Source organism: Simochromis diagramma, unplaced genomic scaffold (genome assembly GCF_900408965.1).
Source record: "Simochromis diagramma unplaced genomic scaffold, fSimDia1.1 OVJJ01000325.1, whole genome shotgun sequence".
Classification (NCBI taxonomy): Eukaryota; Metazoa; Chordata; class Actinopteri; order Cichliformes; family Cichlidae; genus Simochromis; species Simochromis diagramma.
Window position 1 is genome coordinate 1,256,624 of NW_024387291.1, and position 25,412 is coordinate 1,282,035.

A 25,412-nucleotide genomic window follows, 5' to 3' on the forward strand; every position below is an offset into this window, starting at 1 on the left:
TGTCAGAGTCCTTACCATAGACACATTTAGATGCACTGGCTTGGAGACAGCTGTTTCATCAAGACTACTGATGGGCAGCTGCAGCTCAGGAGGTAGAGCTGGTTATCTACTAATGCAAGGTTCTGTGGTTCGATCCATGACTACTCCAGTCTGCATATCAAATAGTCCTTAAGCAAGATACTAAACCTTACAATTGCATCCACTGACATGTGAATGTGATAGTTAGGAAGCACCTAACGCCATTAATACACACAACCTACTCAAGGAAATGCCCTAATGGGGGTTGTCACTGTTGAAGCTGATCATGTACAGTTATTATCCCGTGTGTTCAGTATTGATATGCAGATTACACTGATCAGTCATAACATTATGACCATCTGCTGAATATTGTGTTGGCCCCACTTGATGTCAAAACAGCATTGACCTGTTGAGGTATGAATTCCATTAGATCCCTGAAGGTGTGCTGTGATACCTGGCACCAAAATGTTAGCAACAGATCCTTTAAATATTGGAAGTTGCGAGGTAGGGCCATGGTCTGTCCAGCACTTCCCACAGATGCTTGATTGGATTGAGATTTGGGGAAGTTGTAGGCCGAGTCAACACCTCAAACTCATTGTTCTGCTCCTCAAACCATTCCTGGACCACGTTTGCTTTTTGGCTGGGAGCATTATCCTACTGGAAGAGGCCACCGCCATCAGAGAATACTGTTTCCATTAAAGGGTGTACAACAATGCTGTAACAGTTTTTAAGTAGCTGGTGCAGGACCCAAGATTTCCCATCAGAACATTACCCGAAGCATCACACTGCCTCTGCTGGATTCCCTTCTTCCCATAGTGCATCCTGGTGCCACGTGTTCTCCAGGTAAGCAATGCTCATTCAAAAGAAGATGTGATTCATCAGATCAGGCTTCCTTCTTCCATTGCTCTGTGATCCAGTTCTAATGCGTGTTAGCACTTTCAGGTGGTCAAGGGTCAGCATGGGCACCCTGACTGGTCGTAGCTATGCAGCCTCATAACAAACCGCAATACTTTGTGTATTCTGGCACCGTTTTAACAGAACCAGCATATTTTTTTGGGCAGTTTGACATACAGAAGCACGTCTGTTGGATTGGACCACACAGGTCAGTCTTCACTCCACACATCATCAGTGAGCCTTGGGCGTCCTCGACCATTACGCTGGTTATTTTCTTGGACCACTTTTGATAGATACTGACCACTGCAGAGCGGGAACAACCCACAAGAACTGCAGTTTTGGACCCAGTCATCTAACAATTACAATCTGGCCAAGGTAAAACTGGCCAAGGCATATCGTTATGTTTGATAATTTTTCCTGCTTCTAATTCATCAACTTTAAGGAGAAAATGATTTCTCGCTCCCTAATATATCCCACCTCCTAACAGGTGCCATGATGAAGAGATAATCAGTGTTATTCACATCACCTGTCAGCCACATAATGTTATGCCTGGTTGGTGTATAACTATTTGTGTCACTTGTACCAACACATAGACAATCAGGTACATTATATTTGTCTGTAACTCTAACTTGGATGAACATCAGACCAGATTATGTCAGTAATCGGTTCAGAAATCCTGGTAATACCAATGGTTCAGTCATTTGTTGTTACATATGTAGATTGTACAGATTATGAAGCTAAAACCAGCAGCTGGTTTGCTTTGGTAAAAGGCAAAGGCAAAAAAACAACCCAGGCTCTCAAACAGCTATGTAACGTGTTGTTTGTTTACTCCATAGTAAATCAGAGGTATACTAATGCAGTGGATTTCCAGAGTAGAACATAAGCTAACGTGGGGCGCCAGCACTGTTGCATGCATACTAAAGCTGTAGACTTTGACAGGAGCACATAATCTATGGACTGTCTGTGGAGAAAGACAAAAGAAGCATACTGGGCATGTCATCACCCACAAATGGTGCAGGCAGCTGCAGGGGGATCAGCAAGAAGGTAGAGCTTCCCTCATTACATCCAGATCTGACTAGTGCTGCAGTGTATGGCCTTTCAGCGTCTGAAGTTTTGACATTTAATTTGAGAATCCCCAACAGGCAGCTTATTATAATTTCAAAACTGGAACCGTGTCAAAGACCATTGCTCCAAGTTTCTTCTGCAGTAGTGTGTCTCTGGCATCACCTGAAACATGCTGGATATATGTAGAAATGTATATATAGGTGGAACCATTTGCTACACTGTATATACATTCACACTAATCTTTTAAATGCCTTTTTCAGGCTTTAAAACAGTTACAGCCCTTTTAGCTAACGCTGCAGCAAATAACTCTACATATAGAAGGGTCACTATAAAAAGTCTTAATGTACTTACAAATCATGAAATGTTTCATATGGCACTCTGTGAGCTAGCCTTTGCACCACATAGCTCAGCTGTATCCATCTGAAAGTTCAGAATTCATCTCACCTGAGAAAATTCTGGTTAGAAACCAGGATTCATTGACTGCATGGGTGTGTTGGACAGGCTTCTTGCATCAGTTTGTTCTATTTCTCCAATAAACCACATGGGAAGCCATATTATATGCAGTAAATCACTATGGTAACACTGAAGACGGTTGTGAGGTTCAGTGAAACATTACCTGAGGTCCAGATTAGCAGACAGGTAGAGGGCTAGTCAGGACCAACATGTCACTCAGAGTAACTGTGCCCCTAATAATGTATATAATGTATATAGCTGTAAATTCTCATGTGCTTTAACATGCTAGTTATATAAAAATATGCCTTGATGAACCTACAGTATGGTATAAAAATCTTTGGTGACTACCTACAGGAGTTATTGATTTTCAGAAAACTTGACCTCTGACCTTGACCTTGAGGTTGAGATCACTGAGATTGGAGCTCGTCCGAGAATTTAAGAAGATGCACCCGTGGTATCAATTTGTTGACAATCATGGCTGACGGGTAGAAACTCATACCCTGAAGATTCATGGTGGAGGAAATTTTGTGTGTTTGCGTGGATTCTCTCTGGATTCCCTGGTTTCCCCCCACAGGCCAAAGACATGCAGTTGGTATATGACATACTCGTTACATTACTCTCATGTTACTCGGTAAAATATCTGAAGCACACTGTCTTGTAATCACCAATTAACAACAGAAACCTGAGGCTACAACCCCACACACCAACACAAATCCCTAATGAGGACACACATCTCTAAGATCTTTCTCTTAATAGAATACAAAGCTGACCGCACAAAGCAAAGATGAAAACCAGCACAAAAGAGCGATCACCACAGTGATTCTGCTTTAGAGACATGAACAGGGAGAAAGGGGGGCTGCAGCCCGACTGTTCATCTGCTTGTTATCTGTCGAAGTTCGGGGTCTGGCTGCTGCACTCAGCTTTCTTGTTGGCTAGCTTCGCGTTTGCATGCTGTTTGTGCAATTGCATGCAAAGAACCAAAGTTGTGTTAGCAACATACTGCAGTTGTTTCCATCATGGATGCAGATTTCAACTTTACCATTTATCTTGTCCTTTTTTGCAATAAAAATAAATGTTCATATCCATGCTCTGGACTGTGTCATTATTTTCCTCTGACATGCGAACTGAAATCAGCTGATTGTAGGGCAAATGCAAGAACCGATGAGCGGGATCAATATGCAGGTAGACTAACAATTCCAAAGAACTGGACTACTGGGAACTGGTTTTCTGCAAGAAGCAGTTCTTGATTCTCATCCCTAGTGTCTGTGTGTTAGCCCTGGGACAGACTGCCAACCTAGGAGGGTGCACTCCTTTCACCCTACGGCAGCTAGGATTGGCTCCAGCCACCCTGGTGACCCTGAATTAAATAAGCAACAGAAAATGAAAGGATGGATAGATGATGGTTGTTCTGCTGCAGATATAAACATTTTGAAATGCCCCAAATCAGACAATTAAAGAAGCATATTTACAGCCTTGTGCAAAAAACTAATTTGGCCTTTATTGATAGTTTTCCTCTTCATTGCAGTGCACAATGGGAGAGTTTTTATTTTTGTTTTTCTAACTCATCTAACTCATCCATCTGGATAATAGCATTGATTGGCAGGTGTTCGACACTGGCAGCTTTTAGCTAATAGAAGTCTGCTGGGCTTCAACTCTGCTAAATTAGAGTCCATGAACCCCACCTCACTAATGTGTTTGTGCTCTCTGTGCTTTTTGGAGCATTTTATTTATTTTAACGATCTGATATTATGGGCTGCTGTGTGGTACAGCCTATCCTAAAAGTTGGTGTTTTCAGTTCTGGCAAGTGAGATTGTTTTGTTTTATTAGTTTCTTACATGGCAGTAATTAGCAGATGTGTGTGTCAGTGTATTGCACCCCTTAAGTTCACAAACTTTCCAAAGTTAGAAAAAACACAGTACTGCCGATATCATCAGCTTCATCTTAGTGTGCGTCATGATGTTCTGTGTGATGCCTTTTCAATCTAGCATTGAGAAATAATGTCCAATCCAATGAAATCCAGGTGAATCCGAAGATACGGATTCTCTTCGCTTTAATCAGTTAATCAGTTTTGAGATTAAACATCGCCTTTTGAAGAAAATCCTGGCCAAGAAGAGAAGCATCCGTTCCTTCGCCTTCTCAGAGGAACAAAACTCCTGCTGCCTTCAGGCAACACTCAGTTTTTTTTTCTTTCTACGTGTGTTTGTGTGTATATACACATGAATCTGTGTCTATTTACTAGCAGTACCCATGAAAATACCATGTGGATACAGTGCAGCCTATCACAAGAGGGAGACAGTTGCCGTGCTTGTGGAGTCACTGGAGGAGCTGTCCATTTCAGCACCACGATGAGGCAGCAGAAGCCACAGATGTTCCTATTGAAACGTTCCATATTTAGGTGGATAATATAAAACAAAACATTAGATATGTTTACTAAGATTCCACGTACTGCACTGTATTTCCACTTGCTATATGTGGCCTTCAGCCACCTATTTGCAGGAATTCCTCAAAACTATTTGGCCTTTAAAGCTTTCATGACCTGTGTTGAAAAACTCCTTTCGTTAGGGTATTTTTAACGTGCAGCTACATATAACATGATGTATATACGAGTGGCTCTGACAGCATTAGAATCACTGTAGTTTCTGCAAGGCGAGGGGATGTGAAACATATGACAGAGTCAGACATACTGACCACGGATCAGTGAGTTTTACAGCCTAACCAATCTATTTCTGTAGAAACCATCCAAGCTCTTAACTGCTCGCTCAGGTGTTTTACACACTCTGCTCACCCCTTTCATCATTTGTGTCTCGAATCTGCCTCTCCCCAGGAAATGAATGAGCACACCAGCTCGCTGGAAAATAATAATAACGCACTGATGATGACAATAATGTGACACTTTATTGATCCCTGTCAGATTTTTTTTCTTGCTTCCCCTGCTCATAGAAAAGGCTAGAAGGTGGAGGTCACATCACAGCAGCACTCCTGCAGTAAACTAGAGGCTTTTGGGTCTGCAGGACATGAACTTGGTTTAAAGAAAAAATAAAAACACACAAACATACGCTGCCTGATGAAATACAGCCACTGTGATGCCACTCAACCACGGGTGTCAAACATGAGGCCCGGGGACCAGAATCAGCCTGCCAAAGACTTCAATCCGGCCCACTGGATGGCTTTAGAAAACGTGAAAGAGAGCATACATTTTGTTAAATATATTTTAACACATTTTACAAGTTTTTCTACTGACAACGACTTCCCCTGTCACCAGTCATATGACACCACAGTAATGAAGTAATGGATAAACCTGAGGTGATGTGAGATGTCCTGTTTTTCCACCACTTACTATAGAAATGTGTGTGTGTGTGTGTGTGTGTGTGTGTGTGTGTGTGTGTGTGTGTGTGTGTGTGTGTGTGTGTGCGCGCGCGCGCGCGCGTATGTGTGTATGGGGGGGTGTTACAATATGGCAGAAAAAAAACAACAACAACAACTTTTTTTAAAATGGTATCTGACCCCGAGTGCTAAAAAAGTTACAGACTGGTTTTGTAATTCATTGTCATTTGTTACTTTAATAGTGTCCTTACTATCATTGAAGTTAAAGACTTTACATATTTGGAGGATTTCAGCCAAAGCGGAAGGAATCTCACTTCAATAATTAGTTATTTCAAACGGACATCACTGGGCCGGTGTGACATGGACATGCATGCAGAAGTTGCAGTAACAGCAGAGGGAGATATTTTATTTCAAACCAACATGAAATAATCACGGGGAAACATTTAAACAGACATTATGAAAACGTAATTACATGTAAATACATATTAGCCACCTAGCTTAATCTTGTTTAGCGATCCTGGGATGTACTTTGTCTCTCTTTTGCTCACAACCGAACTCTTGGCTTTAATTATCTCCCCCTGCTGGTAACGTGGCTTCTGCATGCGTGTCTAGTTCACGCTATATTCTTTGGTATCTGGGAAGAAACCGTCTGCTTCTCCAGACTGCTCATTATTATTATTATTATTATTTTGTTGCTTCATAAAATTTAAAACTTACAACTCAAAAATGCTTCATTACTTTACCACACGTGCCTATATCTACTTTTTTAAAATCTACTTTTTATCGTTTTATCCTACACCAGCTAATTTTTCTGACCTTTGTTTTAAACTCGTGCTCCTTAGTACACTTTCAGTGTCATGTCGGTGTCATACCGTCAGTAAAGCGCTGGCCTGTCGCCGTTTTACAAATGAAGTTGCCCAACCTTAGAGGAGTGCAAAGAAAACCTTTCTAGAAACGAGTTGATGGAACATGCACATGTTTTCACACTGCTTCAGACAAATAATAAAGTGATGGATGTACTGACGTGGGTAAAGGGCATGTTTTTTTCTTCCTTTTTTGCAGTGCGCTTGTTTTTGCGTAAAGTACTGCTGCTGCTGCGCACGGAACATCCCCCCTCGCTCTCTCGCTTTCTGGTTTTGTCGATTTTTTTTTCATCCTGTGCTCCTAACCATCATCCACCCCCTCCTCCTCTTCTTTTTCTCCTCTCTCCACTTCTATCTCGGCGCTGCGAAGAAGGAAACCGAGGGAACCGAGGATTGATGTGTTGCTCGACTTGAAATTTGCCTCTTCCTTTTTTGCGCACACTGCCCACCCCCCACCACCTCCTCACGCCCGACAGCCTTGCCATAAAATAATTGCTGCTCCCCCCCCCCCCCTTTTTTTTTTTTTTTTTTTTGATGATTTCCGATCTTTTTTCATGTGATGACAGTAAACGGCTGTGTGCGTGTGTGTGTGTCTGTGTGCTCTCGCTGTTCTCCGGCTGACCGTGATATAACCGTCTAAGGACCGTTTGGATGCGGGAGGCAGAGGCTCTGACGCTCCGGGAAGCTTTGTCCATGCCTCCTTGTCCTCCTCCTGCCTGCGACCGGCTGTGTGACCGGTGATGCTCGGCCTCTCCGCCTGGATGCGCCCCTCTCTCCGCGGTGTGCCGTCGGTACCGCTGCCCGTGTCCCCCTGTAGCAGAATTCCACTGTTGCCGGAGAAAGGTCTAGGGACCACATATGGAAACTGGGGACCAGAATTTTAGGAAAAAGGAAAACTAAGCAGGCTGTCGTTTGATTTGCACAACTTGATGTTGTTCCTCTTCTTCTTTGCTTGATTTTTATTCCTATTATTTGGAGAAAGAGGGGGGCAGGAGGAGGGGGGTTGATCGTCCCTGGTTGGTTTATTTGTTTATTTATTTTTTAATTCTCCATCCTGTCTTCTAAGGAATGGCTGGTTTTTATGGCAGTCATGGCACTGGCTGATATTTGGCAGTATTTATCATTCTGTCCTTGATTTGGAGGTGTGTGTGTGTGTCTGTGTGTGTGTGTGGTTGGGGTGGGTGGGTGAAGTGCTTGGTTCTGCTGGTTTGAGTCTGTCCTCTCATTCCTTTTGGTACATTTAGTCCTAATTTCCCTAACATATCCCGGGCCCTGCCTGCCTGTCTGTCTTGCCTGTCTCCCATCAGAATACATGTGCTCAGCCTGATTCGTCAGAAGTGCTTGACATGTACCTCCATGATTCACTGATCCACTTGGGTTCACACCGAGCTAGCCATCACTGAATTGTGTTATCGTTAATTAGAGATCTGTGCTTTGCCTTCTTCGGGGAGTGTTTTAAAGAAATCAGGCCGCCAACTGTGTTAGTCTTAACAACACTCCACCCACCCCCCTATGTTTCTTCATTCCTCTTCAGTATGAATTAATTCACCCTGTGTGCATGCGGGTGCTCGTCCATGCACAGGTGCGTGAAAGTTTAAGTTTGCAAGCGAATGTGTTGTGTGTGTGTGTGTGTGTGTGCAAGAGAGCAGGAGAATGACAGTGTAGGCTGTGTGTGACAGACTCTGTGAGTGGAAAATATATATATAAATATATATATTTTTCACAAAAAATCAAGCGCTCCCATGCACATCACATCACCGTTGAAGCTGTGAGGATTGTAATACGTGTAACTGTTTGAGTCGGTTCAGAAAGCCTAAATCAGGTCTAAAAACAGCCCCGGAGAAGCTGAGCAGAATCCTCCATCTTCTCCTGATCTGGGCCTTTTTCAGAGTTTGACGTTTAGAGGCCTTCCAACTCAACAAAGTAGGCCTAGATCCCAGACCAGGTCTCTTGTGGGATCTGCTTGAAGCCTGTGTTTTTAGGTCGACTTTTTTTTTTCTAGAGCAGGGCAACTTACTGCCGTTTGAGGACTCGAACAGCTTCAGAGCTGAGGGTTCTGCTGTCATTGCCAAAGTCTGTTTGACCCACCCTCACCCCCCTTGCTCTGTTGGGTCAAACAGCGACAAATCCATCTCAGAGCTTCACCCTTCCCTTCATTTTTTCACCCTTTTGAAGAACCCCCCCAAAAACCAACCATACGATTTCCCCCGAGCTCCCCGAACTCCCCCGCCCCCCCAGCCGCCCCCCGCCACCGTCGCCCGCCCGACGCCGCCCACCCCCCGTTTTCCGAGCTGGCGTGGCGACGCAAACTCACAAATATTTACTTCCTGTACATCAAGAGGAAAGGGGGCCCCCCTTTCGTGGAATGCGGCAACATGGGCGTGTTTGACCGCGGGGTTCAGATGCTGCTGACCACGGTGGGGGCCTTCGCTGCCTTCAGCCTCATGACCATCGCTGTGGGGACAGACTACTGGCTGTACTCGCGCGGCGTCTGCAAGATCAAGAGCAACAACGAAAACGAGACCAGCAAGAAGAACGAGGAGGTGATGACGCACTCAGGCCTCTGGAGGACCTGCTGCTTGGAAGGTGAGCTGGAGCTGTGCTGTAGAAGTCACACGTACGCGTATATACATGTGTGTGTATATATATATATATATATACACCAACAACACCACACTCAGGCACACAAGCAGATCGATCCCTACATGCCCACACACACATTCACACAGTCCTGCAGTTGCACTCACATGCCTACACATAGGCTCACATGCCCACACTATTCTGTATGTACTCTGCATCCATTCCCACACTATCTGTCTATCTATCTGTGTGACATCATTCCTTCTTTGTGTGTTGAAATGAATGCAGCTTCTTCCTGAGCAGTGATTTGGATGGCTTGTCTACCAAATGGTCACATCCTCGTCCGCAGTTTTGGGGCTGCCCTCATGGTCTGTCATGGCCAGTGTGGCCAGAATGTCTTTTTAATTGTCCCAGCAGAGAGCAGCCTGGCCCACTTAGCAAACTGCCACAGCGGGCTCCACATGGCACACACGGTCCAGCCAGGTGTACAGCTAAGTTTATCTCCGCGGCAGGCTGATGAACCCATATTTCTTACTTACGTCTATGTGGGGGGAGCAATTCAGCGATCACAGTAATCCCTCCTGCTCTCCATACTAGTCTTGTAGATGTAGATGGGGAGCGAAATCCAAAATCCTTGCATCACAGAGGGGAAACCAATGTGATGCATCAGCAGGGCTTATTTTAGAGCCGGGGTTATTGGGATTCTACTAAAAAAAAAAAAGAACAAGGAAAAAAAAGTCAGTTTTAACTTTTTTGATTGTAAATCTATGGAGGTGCACTGCTGTGTTCAAAATACTGGCTGCAAATGGATAATAAAAAACCCCTGCTATACAGCCGTGTTTGGGAGCAGAGATGGATAGAAAACTGGCATGAATGTGTCTTTGATGTGTGCAGGAAGAGCGGTTTTTGGTGGAGGGAGAGAGAGAGGAAAGCATATGCGAGTTTGCAGTGTGAGTTTGTGATCATACAAAAGGAAAAGCTGTGAAGTGTCTCTGCATGCGAAAGCGTCTTTGACACATGCACACAAACGCTCGCACTGCAGAGGGTCACGCACACACACGCGCACACTTTACATACGGCATTCATGTTCAATCGGTCGTGATCATAAATCACGCAATATCAAGCCCACAGATTCGAGTGACGGAGATTCACTGCATTTGTGGGATTTCTCCCACGATTCAGCGAGGCTGCACGACTGCTCTGTTCAACGTTAGCCCGGACGGGCGTTTGGGAGAAGGAGGGATGGAAAGCAAGAAGCTCTGTGTGCAACACGGTGTTCGCACATTGAATCGGGCCTTGAAATCAGCACCTTTGTGATAAATCTGACAGAAAACGACATGTTGCTGAGTCTGGTTTGATGTCATAATCAGCACCTACCTATTACTCATGTATATGTGTGTGTGTGAGACTGTGTGTGTGCGACAGTGAGGACGCTGTGACGCGCCGCTCCCTGATTGTGACCTCACGTTGTCACACCGGTCGAGCCATGAAGCCTGATCCTGTCACACACCTTTGTTATTCATGCTCACAGAAATGATTAGAAGACGAGCTTGTTATCAGTAAGTCCTGTAGATTCTGTCCTCATATTATTTATTTATTTTCAGTTTCATGGCAAAGATAGAAAAGACGTGTAGTGAAACTTAAAATGACAACTCCAGCTGCTTCTTTCACTTGATCACCAAATTTTAAATGTTTTTTTTCCATGGCACAACATCATGTTGTATTCTCTTCTTTCTCAGCTCTCCTGCTGTTTGACTTCATGGCATTAAACTGTGATCTCATACAATAATCTCACCTTATTTTTCCAGAACATCTTAAATTATCCCTTCATCACTTCTTTCTTTTAAAAAAAAAAAAGTTCATAGAGGTGATCCGGTGGCAGATGAAGCTGCAACATCACACACTAATTTTCAAAACTTAATTACATCAGAACATCACTGACATCACTTTTTTTGCTCAATACTGTTGTATTTCCTAAAAAAAATGTATCCTTTAACCAGGTTTTTATATCCTGGACTAACAGCACTACCGTCATTGTTCCTATCTAACAGAAGCTCATGGCACATCTCTCACAAAATTGTCCAGTTCTGGTCAAATCTTAGCGTAGAACTAATCAAAGGAAATACATCATATCTATAGTTTTGTCTAAAATATCAGTTTCAAATATGATTTAATATTTCCTATGTCTCTGAAGCTTTGTAGGACTCCTGGTTGTACACGTATTGACTCTGTATGTAGGTGATGAGGTCATGTCTGGCCAGACACCATCATGTCTTGGTCGATCCTTTGACCACGTGCAAGGTAAACGAAAAAAAAACCCTCATCTTTCCTTTTTCTCTTTGTAAATGAGCTCATCTAGTGCTGGACAAAAACATGAAGGGCCGTGTTCATGATTAATCAGAGATTTAAATCAAAATAAGTTTTGCACAGATATTTTTTTAACTTGGGAAAGCACAGGTGGTTTAGTTCCACCACATGTCCCATTAAGCCATGGTAGTAAACCAACATGCATCATTAATACACCTGCGCATCCCTTGCTGGGAGGACTCCAAATGTCTGCCATGAGAAAGATTACAGATAACAGCGTAACCTGTGCCCAAGACCTGGAAGATGTAGCACTTTTTTTCGTCTGTCTGTTTTACACGAGTTAAACTACAGCAATAAATGTAACTGTGGTTTTTAATTCGACTTGATCTCAACAGAACACTAGCCCAGGAATAGCACAGTGCTCCCAATAACTGAAACAAACAGTTGCTAATGCTTGCTCATTCAGCTAAACACCAGTCAGGTTATGAAAAGCGCTTAAAGGTCCTATACCACATTCAGAGAATCAGGTCTAGGCTCTTTTTTTAATATTGCAATTTCGCTAGAAACACAATTCAAACGGTTGCAGATAGAAGAGAAGATTTGGGATCATGGTAGCACAAAGCATTCACAGGTCCACAGATGGAAAAATCAGCTTTGAGATTACAAAATGACCAAAATAAGTCCTGGTGTCCTGTGTGAGTCTTGGGTGATAAAGGTTTAGAGCACAACAGTGAACCAAACTGAAACCTAACCCTCAGTCACCTCAGTCGCTATATTAAGGTAACAAACTTTCTATAAGCTGTCTATGTAAAAAAAAAAAAACACTTATCAGTGGCAACACAGCCTCAGTTAACCCAAACTGAATTCCCCACTGATGGCTACCGCCATCACCGCTCAGGTGCTAACACATCTGTTGCAAAAAGAAATACACTGGACAACACGGATCTTTGGTTTTGCATGAAAAGTGAAACGTACTTTCCTTCCAGCATTTATATTTTCACCCTGCAGCCTGAGCACTGTTTTAAATTTTAGCCCAGAAACAAAAGGCAGCGTATTTCACACAACTCTTCTTGCTAGCTTCTCTATTTTAAACAAAGGGCTCATTTTGTGCAGGTGTGATAACAGCTACGAGTGATCGGCCATGTGTCCACGTTATGCAATCATTTTTGAGCGCGGGTCATGGATAACAAATGTTGCACGTAACGCCGGTTGGTTTATGAACGTAGGTACAAAAAAAGGGCCAAAAACCGAAGAACTTGGCACCGAATTTTTAAAAAATTGTGTCAAATCAACGACACGTTCGCGGATGTGAACGCGGCCACGCCAACTCGCTCCATGTGATATGCTTATTTTCCTCGCTAAGTGGCTTTACTTTTCACACTCTAGGCTCGCTCTGTGTCCTTGGCACCAGAGATTTGAAATGGTTAAGAGCAGAGAGGAATCTGAGAGAGATCCAGCTTGCTCTGTTGTGCTTCGCCTTCAGAGCTACAGTTGCTTTATGGCTGTGTGGTGCAGAGAAGAGAATGAGAGGGAGGAGAGGAAGAATTGGGAGGTGTTGAGAAAGAGAAAAACGGAGGTGGTGGTGGTGGAGGGGGGCAAGAGATAGAAAGAGCAGGCAGCCCTGGTTTGCTGTCACACCCCCTCAGGCATCCTGTGCTATCTTTAACACACAGGCCCACGTTCTATCTAACCTATCTTGCCCGCCTTTTAACATAAAACGTCACAGTGTGACAGTGATTTTACATTAATGCTCGAGACGTGATGTAAGTGATTTGTAGAAACTACTGAGTGAATGTTAAAGGTTTTGTCATCACGGTGAAACGCTGGCGTCACAACAACACCAAAGATCGCACGCAGCACTGTCACGTCGAGCTTGTGTTCGTTATTGCAGTTGTGAATGTTTCTGCTTTAAAGCTCTGCTCTGTATACGGATGGAAAAGTGCCTGTGTCTTTCTGCGTGAGGCAGGGCTCTGTCTCCATATTGGAGTGCATTACGGCGATGACATTAATTATGCTAATAGCCAACAGCTCCGGTAGCGTTGCCGTGCTTGATCGTCAACAGAGCCTCTCCACGCTGCCTCTTTATCAAAAGCCCCAGATAGTGATATGCCAGGATAGGGGAGTAACTAATTACATGGGATCCAGAATACAAAAATCCAGCTACTGACACAGAAAAAATATGCAGACCAACTCTTTATCTAAAGCCCCAGTAAGTGCATCAGTGGATGGAGAGCACAAATGGCTTGTAATCAGATTACAGTAGTAATCTGATTGGACAAAAAAAGTCATGTATCTTTCATATCAAGCACTAGTCAGAGAGTCAGTGCAGGGAGGGACGGCTGACTGCAAAAGAACACCCACTGCTTTATCGCATGCTTCATTACTTGATATGGGGAGCGGGAAATGATGATTACAAACAGATTTACTCCAAAGTCACCTGATAATGTGCGATCTGGGATCTGTAGGCTCCGAGTTCCAACCAGAAATAAATGAAATGATGCAAACTGTTAGACTGACAGGCTGAACTTCCACTGTGGTTACCTCAGTGTTTTCTATACAGTTAATTATGAGTCTATGTTGTTAATTCAGCTTTGTTTATACGGCATCAAATCACCACAACACTCACCTCAAGTTACGGGTGTTAGATTTTTTTCAGGCATTATTGTAGATTAGAGCTTTCTTCATATTTTATGATGATATTTAGGGTTATGTTTAACACAGAAGTTAACCCAAAGTTAACCCAAAGTGCTCACATTTCATGTCTCCAAAAAAATCCAGGTTCAAAATACATGAGCAGCTGAAAGGTGTTCTTTATTGAGTTAATTAATTATTGTGGAAAATTAAAGAAAAAACAGTGATTTAGTGATCGATAAAATGTGTTTAGACTTTGCAAACTGCTGATGATTCATCCCATAAATCACGACACACTGCTTTCCTGCATGTAAGCTGTCTTTACAGGTCAGAAATATCAGCATCTGTATTGGTATCTGTATCTGCAACATTGGCACTGTACTGACTTGCAGTATTGCACAGGACTAGTTCTAAAAAATACCTTTGTGTTGAGGCTACATTCAAATATTAAGTCACTTACTGAGAATTATGCCCTATTGTTGTCATCTCCTTAGCTTAAAATGAACCGAATTACAATACGTCCTTCCCCTGAGGTCAGTACATCCAATGTAGTTCACAAGAAATTAATAATCAGGAACCATAAAATGTTGCAAATGTGTAAACCTCTCCCCTCCTACAATAACACAAACTCATGCTAAGGAGAGGAAAGGTTGAAGACGTAGCTGCTTAATTAAATGCTACAAATCCTAAAAAATGTCTGAAAGAGGAGTGCTGGTGTAAGAAATAAGAACCATTGTTCTGTCTCCACACAGAGGCCTGCAAACAGTCAGCATCCAGCAGCGCTCTGTGGGCGTGCTGCTGTTGATACTGTAATAGAAGTGACTGACAGGTCAAGGCAGCTGTCAAACCACAGCCACCCAACTACTGGAAATTCTTCTCAACAGAGACAACAAAACCTATTTGGAATTATTTTTAGCCTTATAACTTATTTAAAGAAAATGCCCCACTTTTTTCCCATAATCCCTGTTGAGAACATGAAGTCTAAACACGCCTGTACACACCGGACACGCAAAACTTGTGTAAATGTTTAGTGCATTAAAAATACTTTAACCTCTGTTCTTATTGCAGCCATTTACAGTGACTTCAAAATTTCATAGGATGAATTGGAGGCATGTTTTTCTGACCAAGCTTGATTTTTCTGAATTTTCACATGTGAATAAACAGATTTGACCAATCAGACCACTGCATTTGGCAACAAGCGCGCTCGTAGCTCAAAACGGAGATAGTAAAAACCTTAGACGCACAGCTGTACGCTGCTGCAGGTCAATAGGCCCTCTGAAATGATTTCTCTGCCTCTTCAAATGTGATCCAGCTCTCCCAAAAACAGTTCAAACTGCCTCACTGACATCCTGAAATACGTAACAAAGCGGTCGTGATAGCTCAACTATTGGATGAAACCATGAAATTCTCGTGCTCGTGAGATTTCAGTGAAAATTCTGAATTTCAACTGATTTTTCAAGCAGAAACACAAAGATGTTCATGTTTCTAAGAGTTCGTTCCACAAGACGTAAAATACAGAGAGGAGAATATTTAAATCAGACTTACTGGCATTTCCGACACGCGAATTATAGAAAATTTAACCCCAAAAAAAATGTCGTCTTTTGTGCTAGATATCAACCCAACTTTTAAGAACCCAACGCATGCTATTTTGTAAGCTAGTTAGTAAATCTGTCCGAAAAAGCAGCAATTTTGCTTTATGCTGTTTCCTCTCAGTGGTGCAGTGGGTGTCACGGTCACCACACAGGAAGAAGGTCCTGGGTTTGAATCCACCAACCAGCTGGGGCCTTTTCTGGGTGGAGTTTGCATGTTTTCCCTTTATAGGTTTTCTCTGACTTCCTCTCAAAGTCCAAAGACCTGCGTGATAGGTGATTATCGTTGTGCTTCAAAATTGGTCGTTGGTGTGAAAGTGAGTGTGAATGTGTATCTGTCGCCCTGTTAGCCCTGTGACAGACTGGTGACCTTTCCAGGGTGTACACCATCTTTCACCCTGTGACAGAGTTAGGAAAGCAGGTATGAAAATGGACGGACATTCCTTCCTAAAGAGTCAGAGAAAATTGAGATATGCTGCTGCTTTGACAAACTGGCACATCAGTCAAAATGACATGTTTTACTATTACACGACCACATAAAACTTCTTAACCAGCAGTTCAGTTATATTAAACTGGTGACAAGTGTAAAGTATTTGCCACAACAGCCCAGCTGTGCAGATGCTGCTGGTTTGTTCTATGAAGAAAAAAGTAACAAGTAACGTATGGTTACTTTTTTACTTATGACTTATTTATTACAGCAATAAAAGTTGACACAAAAATGTTCTGGGAGTCCTCTCCCAGTGGGGCTGCCATCTTTAGATTAGTCCATGGAAGTCCTGTAGGGCAACCCTGACAGGCGAATCTGGCTATAGAATCTTACAGTAGAATCAGTTGGAATAGGCAGAATGAATCTTTAATAATAATAATAATAATGGAGTGGATTTATATAGCGCTTTTCAAGGCACCCAAAGCGCTTTACAATACCACTATTCATTCACTCTCACATTCACACACTGGTGGAGGCAAGCTACAGTTGTAGCCACAGCTGCCCTGGGGCAGACTGACAGAAGCGAGGCTGCCATATCGCGCCATCGGCCCCTCTGGCCAACACCAGTAGGCAAGCAGGGTAAAGTGTCTTGCCCAAGGACACAACGACCAGGACAGAGAGCCCAGGGATCGAACCGGCGACCTTCCGGTTACAGATGCAATTCCCAACCCCCTGAGCCACGGTCGCCCTTAAATCTATATATATCACATATGACAACTTTACTTTTGTGTATATGTGTATTTTACACTTGTGTAAAAGTGCACACAGTATCCTGGAGCAGCCTCCTAATATCCGTGCAGCCATTACTCGTCCCCTCGGACCCCCACACTCCTCCATCCAGCAGCTATCGAGTCTGCTCCAGTTGGATCCGCTCAGCGTGCCTGTCATTCTGGACGGATGGCCCCGTGTCGGTGGTCCAGCTGTGGAGGCAGGCTCCACAGATCCAGCCTGTCGTGGGTTTCCGTGATGGATCTTGCCCCGGGACAGTCTCTCGTTCGTAGGCACAGACCGGAGCTGCCCTGGGGGCCCTAGCCTTGACAGGTGGAGCTCAGCAGGCTCTAAATGTTGCTATTAATCTCCATCACGGCGGGTTTGAGAGCGAGCGAGGTGTGTGTGACAGCAGATATGTTTCTGGGAATGAGGTGTGAGTGTCTGAGAGTGTGCTGCGAGTATGTGTTTGTACCACCGTCAATTTTAGCTTTCATCACACTCAAAATCATTTCACTGCTCAAGCCATCTGAACCGCCTGAACCTTTAAAAACCCTGCCACGTCGAATAATTTCCATCTATGCAGCACTCGCCTGGACTGACAAAAACACAGGCTGTGCGCTATGTACACCTGTAAGCTTATGTGTGCGGACATGTATGTATCGCAAAGGATTGTTTAAAGACAGTGAGGGACTCTGTCATTGTGAGGCTGTCTTGTAAGGGTTAGGTTACCATGGAGATAAGCGTTTATTTTAGGCTAAAGACCTGATTTTGTATTTTTCTTCAGCACCAGGTCAAAAGAATTGTTTTTAATATTTTTATTGGCAGGCTGAAAGTCAAAACACTGACCTGTTTGGTCAAAAACTGGAAGCCTCTGTGTTCTCTTCACCTTGTATGTTGCCATTGTGAACACACTTATACATTCTTGCATAATTACACTTATTCTGTGGTGTAACTTATATAACTGTACGCCATAACAGAGAACTGTAATTGGAAGTTAATAACCATGTTGCATGGCTACAAATACTTGCTGTGCGTGCATAAACTCTGTGAAGTGAAGAATTTAACTTACAGAAAAGCGACAAGTGACCTCAGGCTGACTTTTATTTATTCATTTTCTTTTAGTAATCCTGCATCCCATTATCACAGGCTTGTAAAAGCTAATGAAAACTGGCATTAGAATTAAAAAGGAAAAAATAATAATACAATCATTTGGGTTTAAGAGCTTAAGTTCTATTTGGATGTTTTTTTGTTGTTGTTGTTTTGATTACATAATATAACTGGAAAAACAGTAGTGCAGTAGTTTAGTACAGGAAGCGGGTCCTGGGCTCGACTCCACCATGTGGCGTTTATGTGTTCTCCCAGTGCCTGCGTGGGTTCCAGGTACTCCAGCTTCCTCCCACAGCCTAAGGGCATGCATGTTGGGTTAATTGGTAATTCTGAATTGTCTGTAGGTGTGAACGTGAGTTTGAATTATTGTCTGTCTCTCTGTGTTAGCCCGGTGATAGACTGGCAACCCATCTAGGGTGTATCCTATGACATGTGGGATAGGATCCAGCCCTGCCGAGACCCTGAAGTGGATAAGTGGGAGAACACGGATGGATGGATAAACCCAGAAATTGTGTTTTTCCTGTCTGTGTCCTTGAACGCCCGAGTCATTGTTGTCATGACCGTGAACAAATGTTTTACATGGGTTTTACCACTTTTTCTCAGAGGCATGTTTATATAAACATACACCATTACTCCCCCCAAGACAGCCCAAGATCCAAATGGAGCAAATTAAAATGAGAAAAACTATTTTAATTAATTTAGTTTATATTACCCCAACCTTCTCTGTGTTAACCAATTAATGCAGTTAGTCCACTTCCTATTTGTAGCAGTGTTGCTTGTCCTCTTTCATGGCATTGCTGGGCATCTATGGCCACATGACACGGCGTAACTATGGTGATGCAGAGCTCTGTTGGCAGCACAAGGCCGGCTGTCACACAGGCATCACGGCCTCTCAATCAAAGCGACTGTTTACGAGCACTCACACCACCTGGGACTGACACACACACTCCAGTCCGCGCCATGGGAGGGGCATCAATCACACACGCAGCAAACAGCTACGTGCAAAAGAGCGAGCGCATGCACAAGTGTAGTAGAGACACGACAACACACAAGCATTGTTCTAAATAAGGCAATGAAACTAATAATAACAATAAATGGACAGTTTTGCAAAACCTTCACAGCAATAAAGAAAAAAGTAAATAAATAAATACAAAAATTTTAAATAGTTAAAGGAAATATGACAACAATCTAAACATATAAACCCCATATGGAAAAGAAATAGTAAAAGCTTATAAAAGACTTGCATAAGATGCCTACTTCATGTGGTGAATCATATAAGGCTTACATGATTTACTCATGAAAGTGGCCACTTTCTCATTACTTTCATATATTGTTTTAGTAAGTATCCAAAACATACACGTTTCATTTATATCATTTTTCAAGGGAAAGATTTATATATATCTTTTCCATATGGGACTCAATGAAACGATTCATTGACATATTAACTGTTGATTGTTTACCACAAAATTGAAGTTTGAATAATTGAAGAATATCAATATCTTTAACCTATAAAGGCAGCTTATTTGTAGGAGACAGCAGTATGTCATGATTTATAAGATGAATTATCGTCTTTCCAAATTCCAAAACACATTTTAATGACCATTAAATCCCTGTAAATGTTTACTTTCCGCAATAATCAATCAGCACAATGAAATCAGCTTTTACAAAAAACAGACGTGAGAGTCAACAAAAAAAGGTTCAGCCATCTGTCATGTTTGAGGCATACTTTTTCAGTTGCAAAAAAATGGGTTCATTTAGCAAAATCCACTGGTTCTACACACTGAACTGGGAGGATCGGATCCGATACCAATACCGGTGATATTACCAATATTTGGATCAATCTGCCCACCTCTAATGATGCATTGGTAAAAATGCAGATGTAGTTGATGTAATGTGTGAACATAATCCATTACTAAAATCTTAAAAACCAAAATATTTTCATGTACTGTATAGTCAAATACTAAAATTATTCCAACCTTTAACCAAACTTTTTTTCAGTCTCAATACAATTATATACACAAGTCATTTCTGATCAGTAATAATTTTCATGGAGGACAATATCCAGGCAGAGGACAGTGAGCACTAACGTAATTTTAATTTGGTGGGTATTTTTGAAGAAAGACTTTTTGTTTTTAGACTGAATACATTTACATTTTGAATCAAATCAAATCCCTCATTATATTTGTAAATCTTTTTTGATATGTTTGGGGTCACAGGGCATCCAAAGCCCCAGGTGTTAACATTAAAATTGCTTTTGAAAACTACAGCAGTGTGTCCGGTCATGTGTTTGTTCTGCGGATGCTGAAGTGTTTCACTAACAGGGTTATGCAACAGGACAAAGCTGTTAGCAGACTGTGGTGTTACAAGAGGAAGGTGTGCCAGAGCGATGTAGTAGCAGCACTATCCTGCACAAGTGCATTATTTCTGTAGTGTAAGCCAATCCTTGACTGTTAAACCACACCGAAAAGATCTATAGGCTTTATTTTAAATCATCCAGAATGACTTGCATTGTATTACAATCTGTGTTGTCACAGGAGAGCCCAGCCTCTTACAGTAGTAACAGTAACAGTATGTCACATTCTTTGTTTTACAGTATAGTAGGCTGACTGTGGTGTAGCGGGGATCTGTTGGCACCTCCACACAGTCTGTTTAACGCCTGGTGGGAGAGGTGCTGACAGGCCGACTGCTCCCTAATCCTGCAGACAACAGGAGCCAAAGGGAATGACCAGGCAGTGCATGTATGTGCATATAAACCTGTTACATTTACATTTGCAAAGAGTATTTGTGGTCACATGGTGACGATGCAAACACTCTTTATTGTTAGAAGGAAAAATACTACAACATCCATGCGCTCATTAGATAGAAGTCACGAGAGCCTGTGACCCTGCCCACATCAGTCACAGCAGAGCGGCAGCTCGACTGGGCTGCTGTCATTATGAACACAGGGTAAAGCCGATAAGAAATCTGCATTAGTAGTAACATATGGTCGAACTGATGGAGTAACAATGCTGTCATCTCTAAGCCACATGACTCATAAACATAATGCCTGTGTGTGTGTTCACAGTCTCACTTTCCTGTAAACAATACATTAGTCAATTGATTACCTGATAGTAAAATAAGCTGATTTCAGCACAGCACAGGCAATATGAGTTAAACGTGGACTGCTTGCACACATTTAAGACGCAAGCACATTGTGCACACGCAGCCAAACTAACGTTACCCGCACGCATGCACGTTATGTAATTATGTTCTCACATTCATTGTGTGAGTAATAACGTGCAGCCTTGGTACAGAGCTTGGCAGTTCGGACTTGTGTGTACAGCCGGGCAGAGGCGGCTGCATACAGAAGAAATTGCAGAAGCCAGTCCCTGAGGTGATGTCATGACTTTGGCTCTTCATTTACAGAGCACAAACACATGCACTTCTCATTAAAGAGGTGTTCAGAGGTCAAATTTGTAAGGTTAAGCAATGTGTTAAGTACAACGACTCAGTCTTAAACACAGACACACACACATATACAAACACTGTCGAAACTTGACGTCAGTAGATATGAGCTACCAATCCTCCTACCTGTTGAAATGTAACATTTAGAAGTAAGTCATTTGTATTAAAGCACTTATTTGTTTAGGCTCTTAACTAATACAGGAAACAGTACTAAAATGCACTAGAATGATATTTATGTTGCCTGGATGCAGATGCACTACTGCGGGATACAATCCAGGACACAAACCACCGAGGCCACTTTTTGCACAACCTGGCAGACACTGAAGTGTGAATGAACACTACGATAGCAGTCACAGTGCCAGATCCTGTTGCACTTCACTCAGCATTAGGCCACATGGTGACAGAAAGTTGGTTTGGCTTACTTCAAATGTCACTTTTATGACTGAGGTATATTAAAACATGACAGATTTGATATGCTTTGAGCAGCAATTGAATTACAGGGTTTACGTTTGTCAGTGAAGATGAGCAAAGCACCTGAACATGACACTACGACTCATGGACACTCCAGTTATTATTCCTCTCAATTCTTTTTACAGAGTGTATGAACATTCACTTCAAGGTGCTTTATATTATAAGGTAAAATCGCACAATAATACAGAGGAAATTCAAATAATCAGATGACCCTTTTTGAGCAAGCACTTGGCAACAGTAGAAAGGAAAAACTCCCTTTTAACAGGAAGAAACCTCCAGCACAACCAGGCTTGGGGAGCGGCAGCCATCTGCCGTGTCTGGTTCAGGCTAATGGGAGGAAGACAGGACAAAAGACAAGCTGTGGAAGAGAGCTAACTAATGATTAAGTACAGAGTGGGCTATTAACACACAGAGAGTGAGAAAAGGTGAGTGAAGAATGCATCATGCATCATGGGAAGGCCCAGCAGCCTAGGCCTATTACAGCATAACTAAAGGAGGACTCAGAGTCACCTGATCAGCACTAACTATATGCTTCATAAAAATAGAAAGATATTAACTGAGAGACATGCAGATGCACAAAGAAAACTCAAACAAGGTGTGAGGTTATGATTCACCAGGTCTTCATGGTCAGCAGAAGATGTTTATAGCTACACTGCAGATGTGTCTAACTCACAGTAATGATAATGGTGCAACACTATGAAGGCTGTAATAAACTCCACTGTCTGCCGTTATGATTTGTGGTCTGTTGTAAATTGTATGTGTGTGTGCGTGTTGCCATCTGGATGCATTTTTCGTGAGTTAGTTTGGGAATTTACAGGTACTGTATATGTGATGCATCAGATATGTTTGATTGGCAGACCTCGACAGCAAGAACATTTTATTAGGTCCGCGCGTCATCTGAGAGCAGCTTTAAAGCCTAAGCTTTCAAAGACCTGGAAAACAAATGTTTCCTTTCTGTGCAGACTAATGGAATGAGTCTAAATGGCTGTGCTCCTTGCACCGATCAGAGCGACAATATTTGAACAAGAATTTGATGACTGTTGGTACATTGTTTGGTTACTGCAAAAGAAAATTGATCAAACCACATCCGCCTACTGATGAACAAAGGTTAGAAGGCCTTTTGAGAAGTACACCTGTAAAAAGATGAATTATTAAGAAAATTCTAAAGTATTAAAAGCCAAGTATTTAAAGAAGAACTGCTCTTATTCTTTTACATCAAAGTACTTTTACAGATGTTTGGGAGTAATACTTTCTGAGGATAGATGCTTGAGTTCCATACTTCAGGTAAAGTCTTTAAGATTGAAGATGGAAAATTAGAGCAATAAATTTAGCAGATGCCAATCATCTCAGACACAAATGAGTGATACTTATAATACAGCATACTGAGTATAGTAATTCATTGATGGACATTTACCTGCAGTAAGTACCTCCAGTCCTCACTGAGTGCTTCAGCTCTGTTAACCTCTACAAAGTAAAGAGGCCAGTATGTGGTCATTACTATAATTCACAGCTGAGGTTGACTCTTGCGTGCATGGAGGAAACAGTATAGATGAAAATGAGCCTGCATAAATTCATAATTAGTCATTTGCATGTATTAGCTTTAGGTTCATGAAACCATGGCTTTGCCTTCTGGACATGTTCAGCTGTAGGTTTAGGTTATTAAATCAGCCTCATAAATCATTCTCAAACAGATAAACAACATTACTCAGTCTCGGGATAATTATCATAATTGGTGGCATTTTAAATAATACTTCAAATGACACGATTAAAATTGATCTGTTTATTAGATTTAAATTAATACAAATATATAACACCATAATAATGTAAAGGTCGAAGGGAACAATCACTCTTGTGCAGTGCTAAATAAAGAAGCGCATATATCAAATGCACTCCTTTGAAGCACAGTTGCACACTGTAACTAAAGGTGCATTAGAAATGGAAGGTGTGTAATGCAGACACACTAGGCAAAACAGTGGTTCGAGACCAAGGCACAAATATTTCATTGCCTTTGATATGGTTGCTTCAAAGACGGCACCAGCCATCCCACCACTCGCAGTCACGTACCGTCCTTGAAGTGACTTTGGTGCTTTAAGTTGGAGATAAAACGGCAGTAAGATGGATTCAGTCTGCTATCAGTTTGTGATTTAATGGGGTCTAGTTGGCAATCTGTTTGTGACAACACATGGATTAACTGATAAATCAGCAAAAATTGCAAATCTGTTGGACTTAACATTAACTACTAAAATTGAGAGTGCAGTCTTAACCTCATAGAACAAAAAAAATCTGAAATTCTGCTACAAATAGTGACCTAGTTTCTGCAAAACAGTGATATAAAAAGGACAGAGGTGCCTGGCAACCTTAATTTTAAATAGAAATATAACAAAAATACATCCAAGGAGATTGTTTGTTGAACACTCATCCTCTGGGTGACCAGTTGGTTGCCCAACTGCTTCCAAGTGGTCACAAAATGGGTAAAAATTAATTGCTAGCATTGGTCAACCACCAACGTTTCCTCGTCGCAAAGATGCTCCCGTTTAGTTTTTACTCCAGTGTGACTGAGCCTGAATGTCAGAACGTATGTGTGACAAGTCGAAACATGTGGTTATGTTTAGCGTTAAGTCAGAAAAGAGGACTGTTAGTTTGCACGCCATACCTTGTGTATGTGTGGCACATAACTTACGTCAACTTAACGAGAATGGTGGCGATAACCACCCAACAGCCTCTCTCTGAACACATATCTCAACATAAAGTTTCATCACTTCATTAAATCAGTACATTAAACAGTCCTCTGCTTAGCAGTGTACAGTGTAGCTACACTAGCTAGGTTCCTTAGCATGCTGCTGTGTTAGCTGGTGGTTCCATCAGTCCTGCTGCAGAAGCTCCTGTACCTGGGGGGTAGAATGGATTCTCAACCTGACACTGTTGGAGTCAGAGGGAACCACTCACCCTTTATTGTCCTTGTAGAGTATTGCAAGTGAAGGAGCACTAGGATCAAAGCTTATTTAAACAGATGGTTTTATCTGTGAAGTTCCCCTTTTTGCTGACCTACACAGCTAGAGCTTCTAAATGTATGTGCATATATATAGTAATAGCAAGTATATAGTATATAGCAATGGCCAACTGTATGTAGACAATGGCCGTTTTCTTTGAGTTTCAGCCATGCAAAATTGTACAAATGGCAGTCAATTTGTAAAATCATAATTTATGCAGATATGATCTGAAAAACAAGGTTTAAATGACTTGGGGTTCAGTCCTGCAGTATACTACTAATCCCTCCCTTAGGACTGAACTGGAGAGGCACAGAGAGACATACAGTAAATAGGTGTGGAATGAATCAGTTACTGGACTTTTAACTACTCATTGATCAACTGCAGCTGCTAAATGACCCAGCAAAAGACTGTATTTGTACTGGGCTGGTGGTGCTGTGTGATGGTGTGTAAATTTAACAAGGAGACTGAGTGTGTGTTG

General features: G+C 42.2%; 1 protein-coding gene across 1 annotated transcript in view; it reads left to right on the forward strand.

The window, feature by feature from the left end:
• Window positions 1–8,866: 8,866 nt before the first annotated feature.
• LOC120716382 (voltage-dependent calcium channel gamma-2 subunit-like) overlaps window positions 8,867–25,412 on the forward strand; it is a 61,865-nt gene continuing 45,319 nt past the window's right edge. The window contains exon 1 of the mRNA XM_040003909.1: window positions 8,867–9,203. Within this exon, the coding sequence (XP_039859843.1) occupies window positions 8,993–9,203 (211 nt within the window). The 5' untranslated portion in view covers window positions 8,867–8,992. The remainder of the gene's footprint in view (window positions 9,204–25,412) is intronic.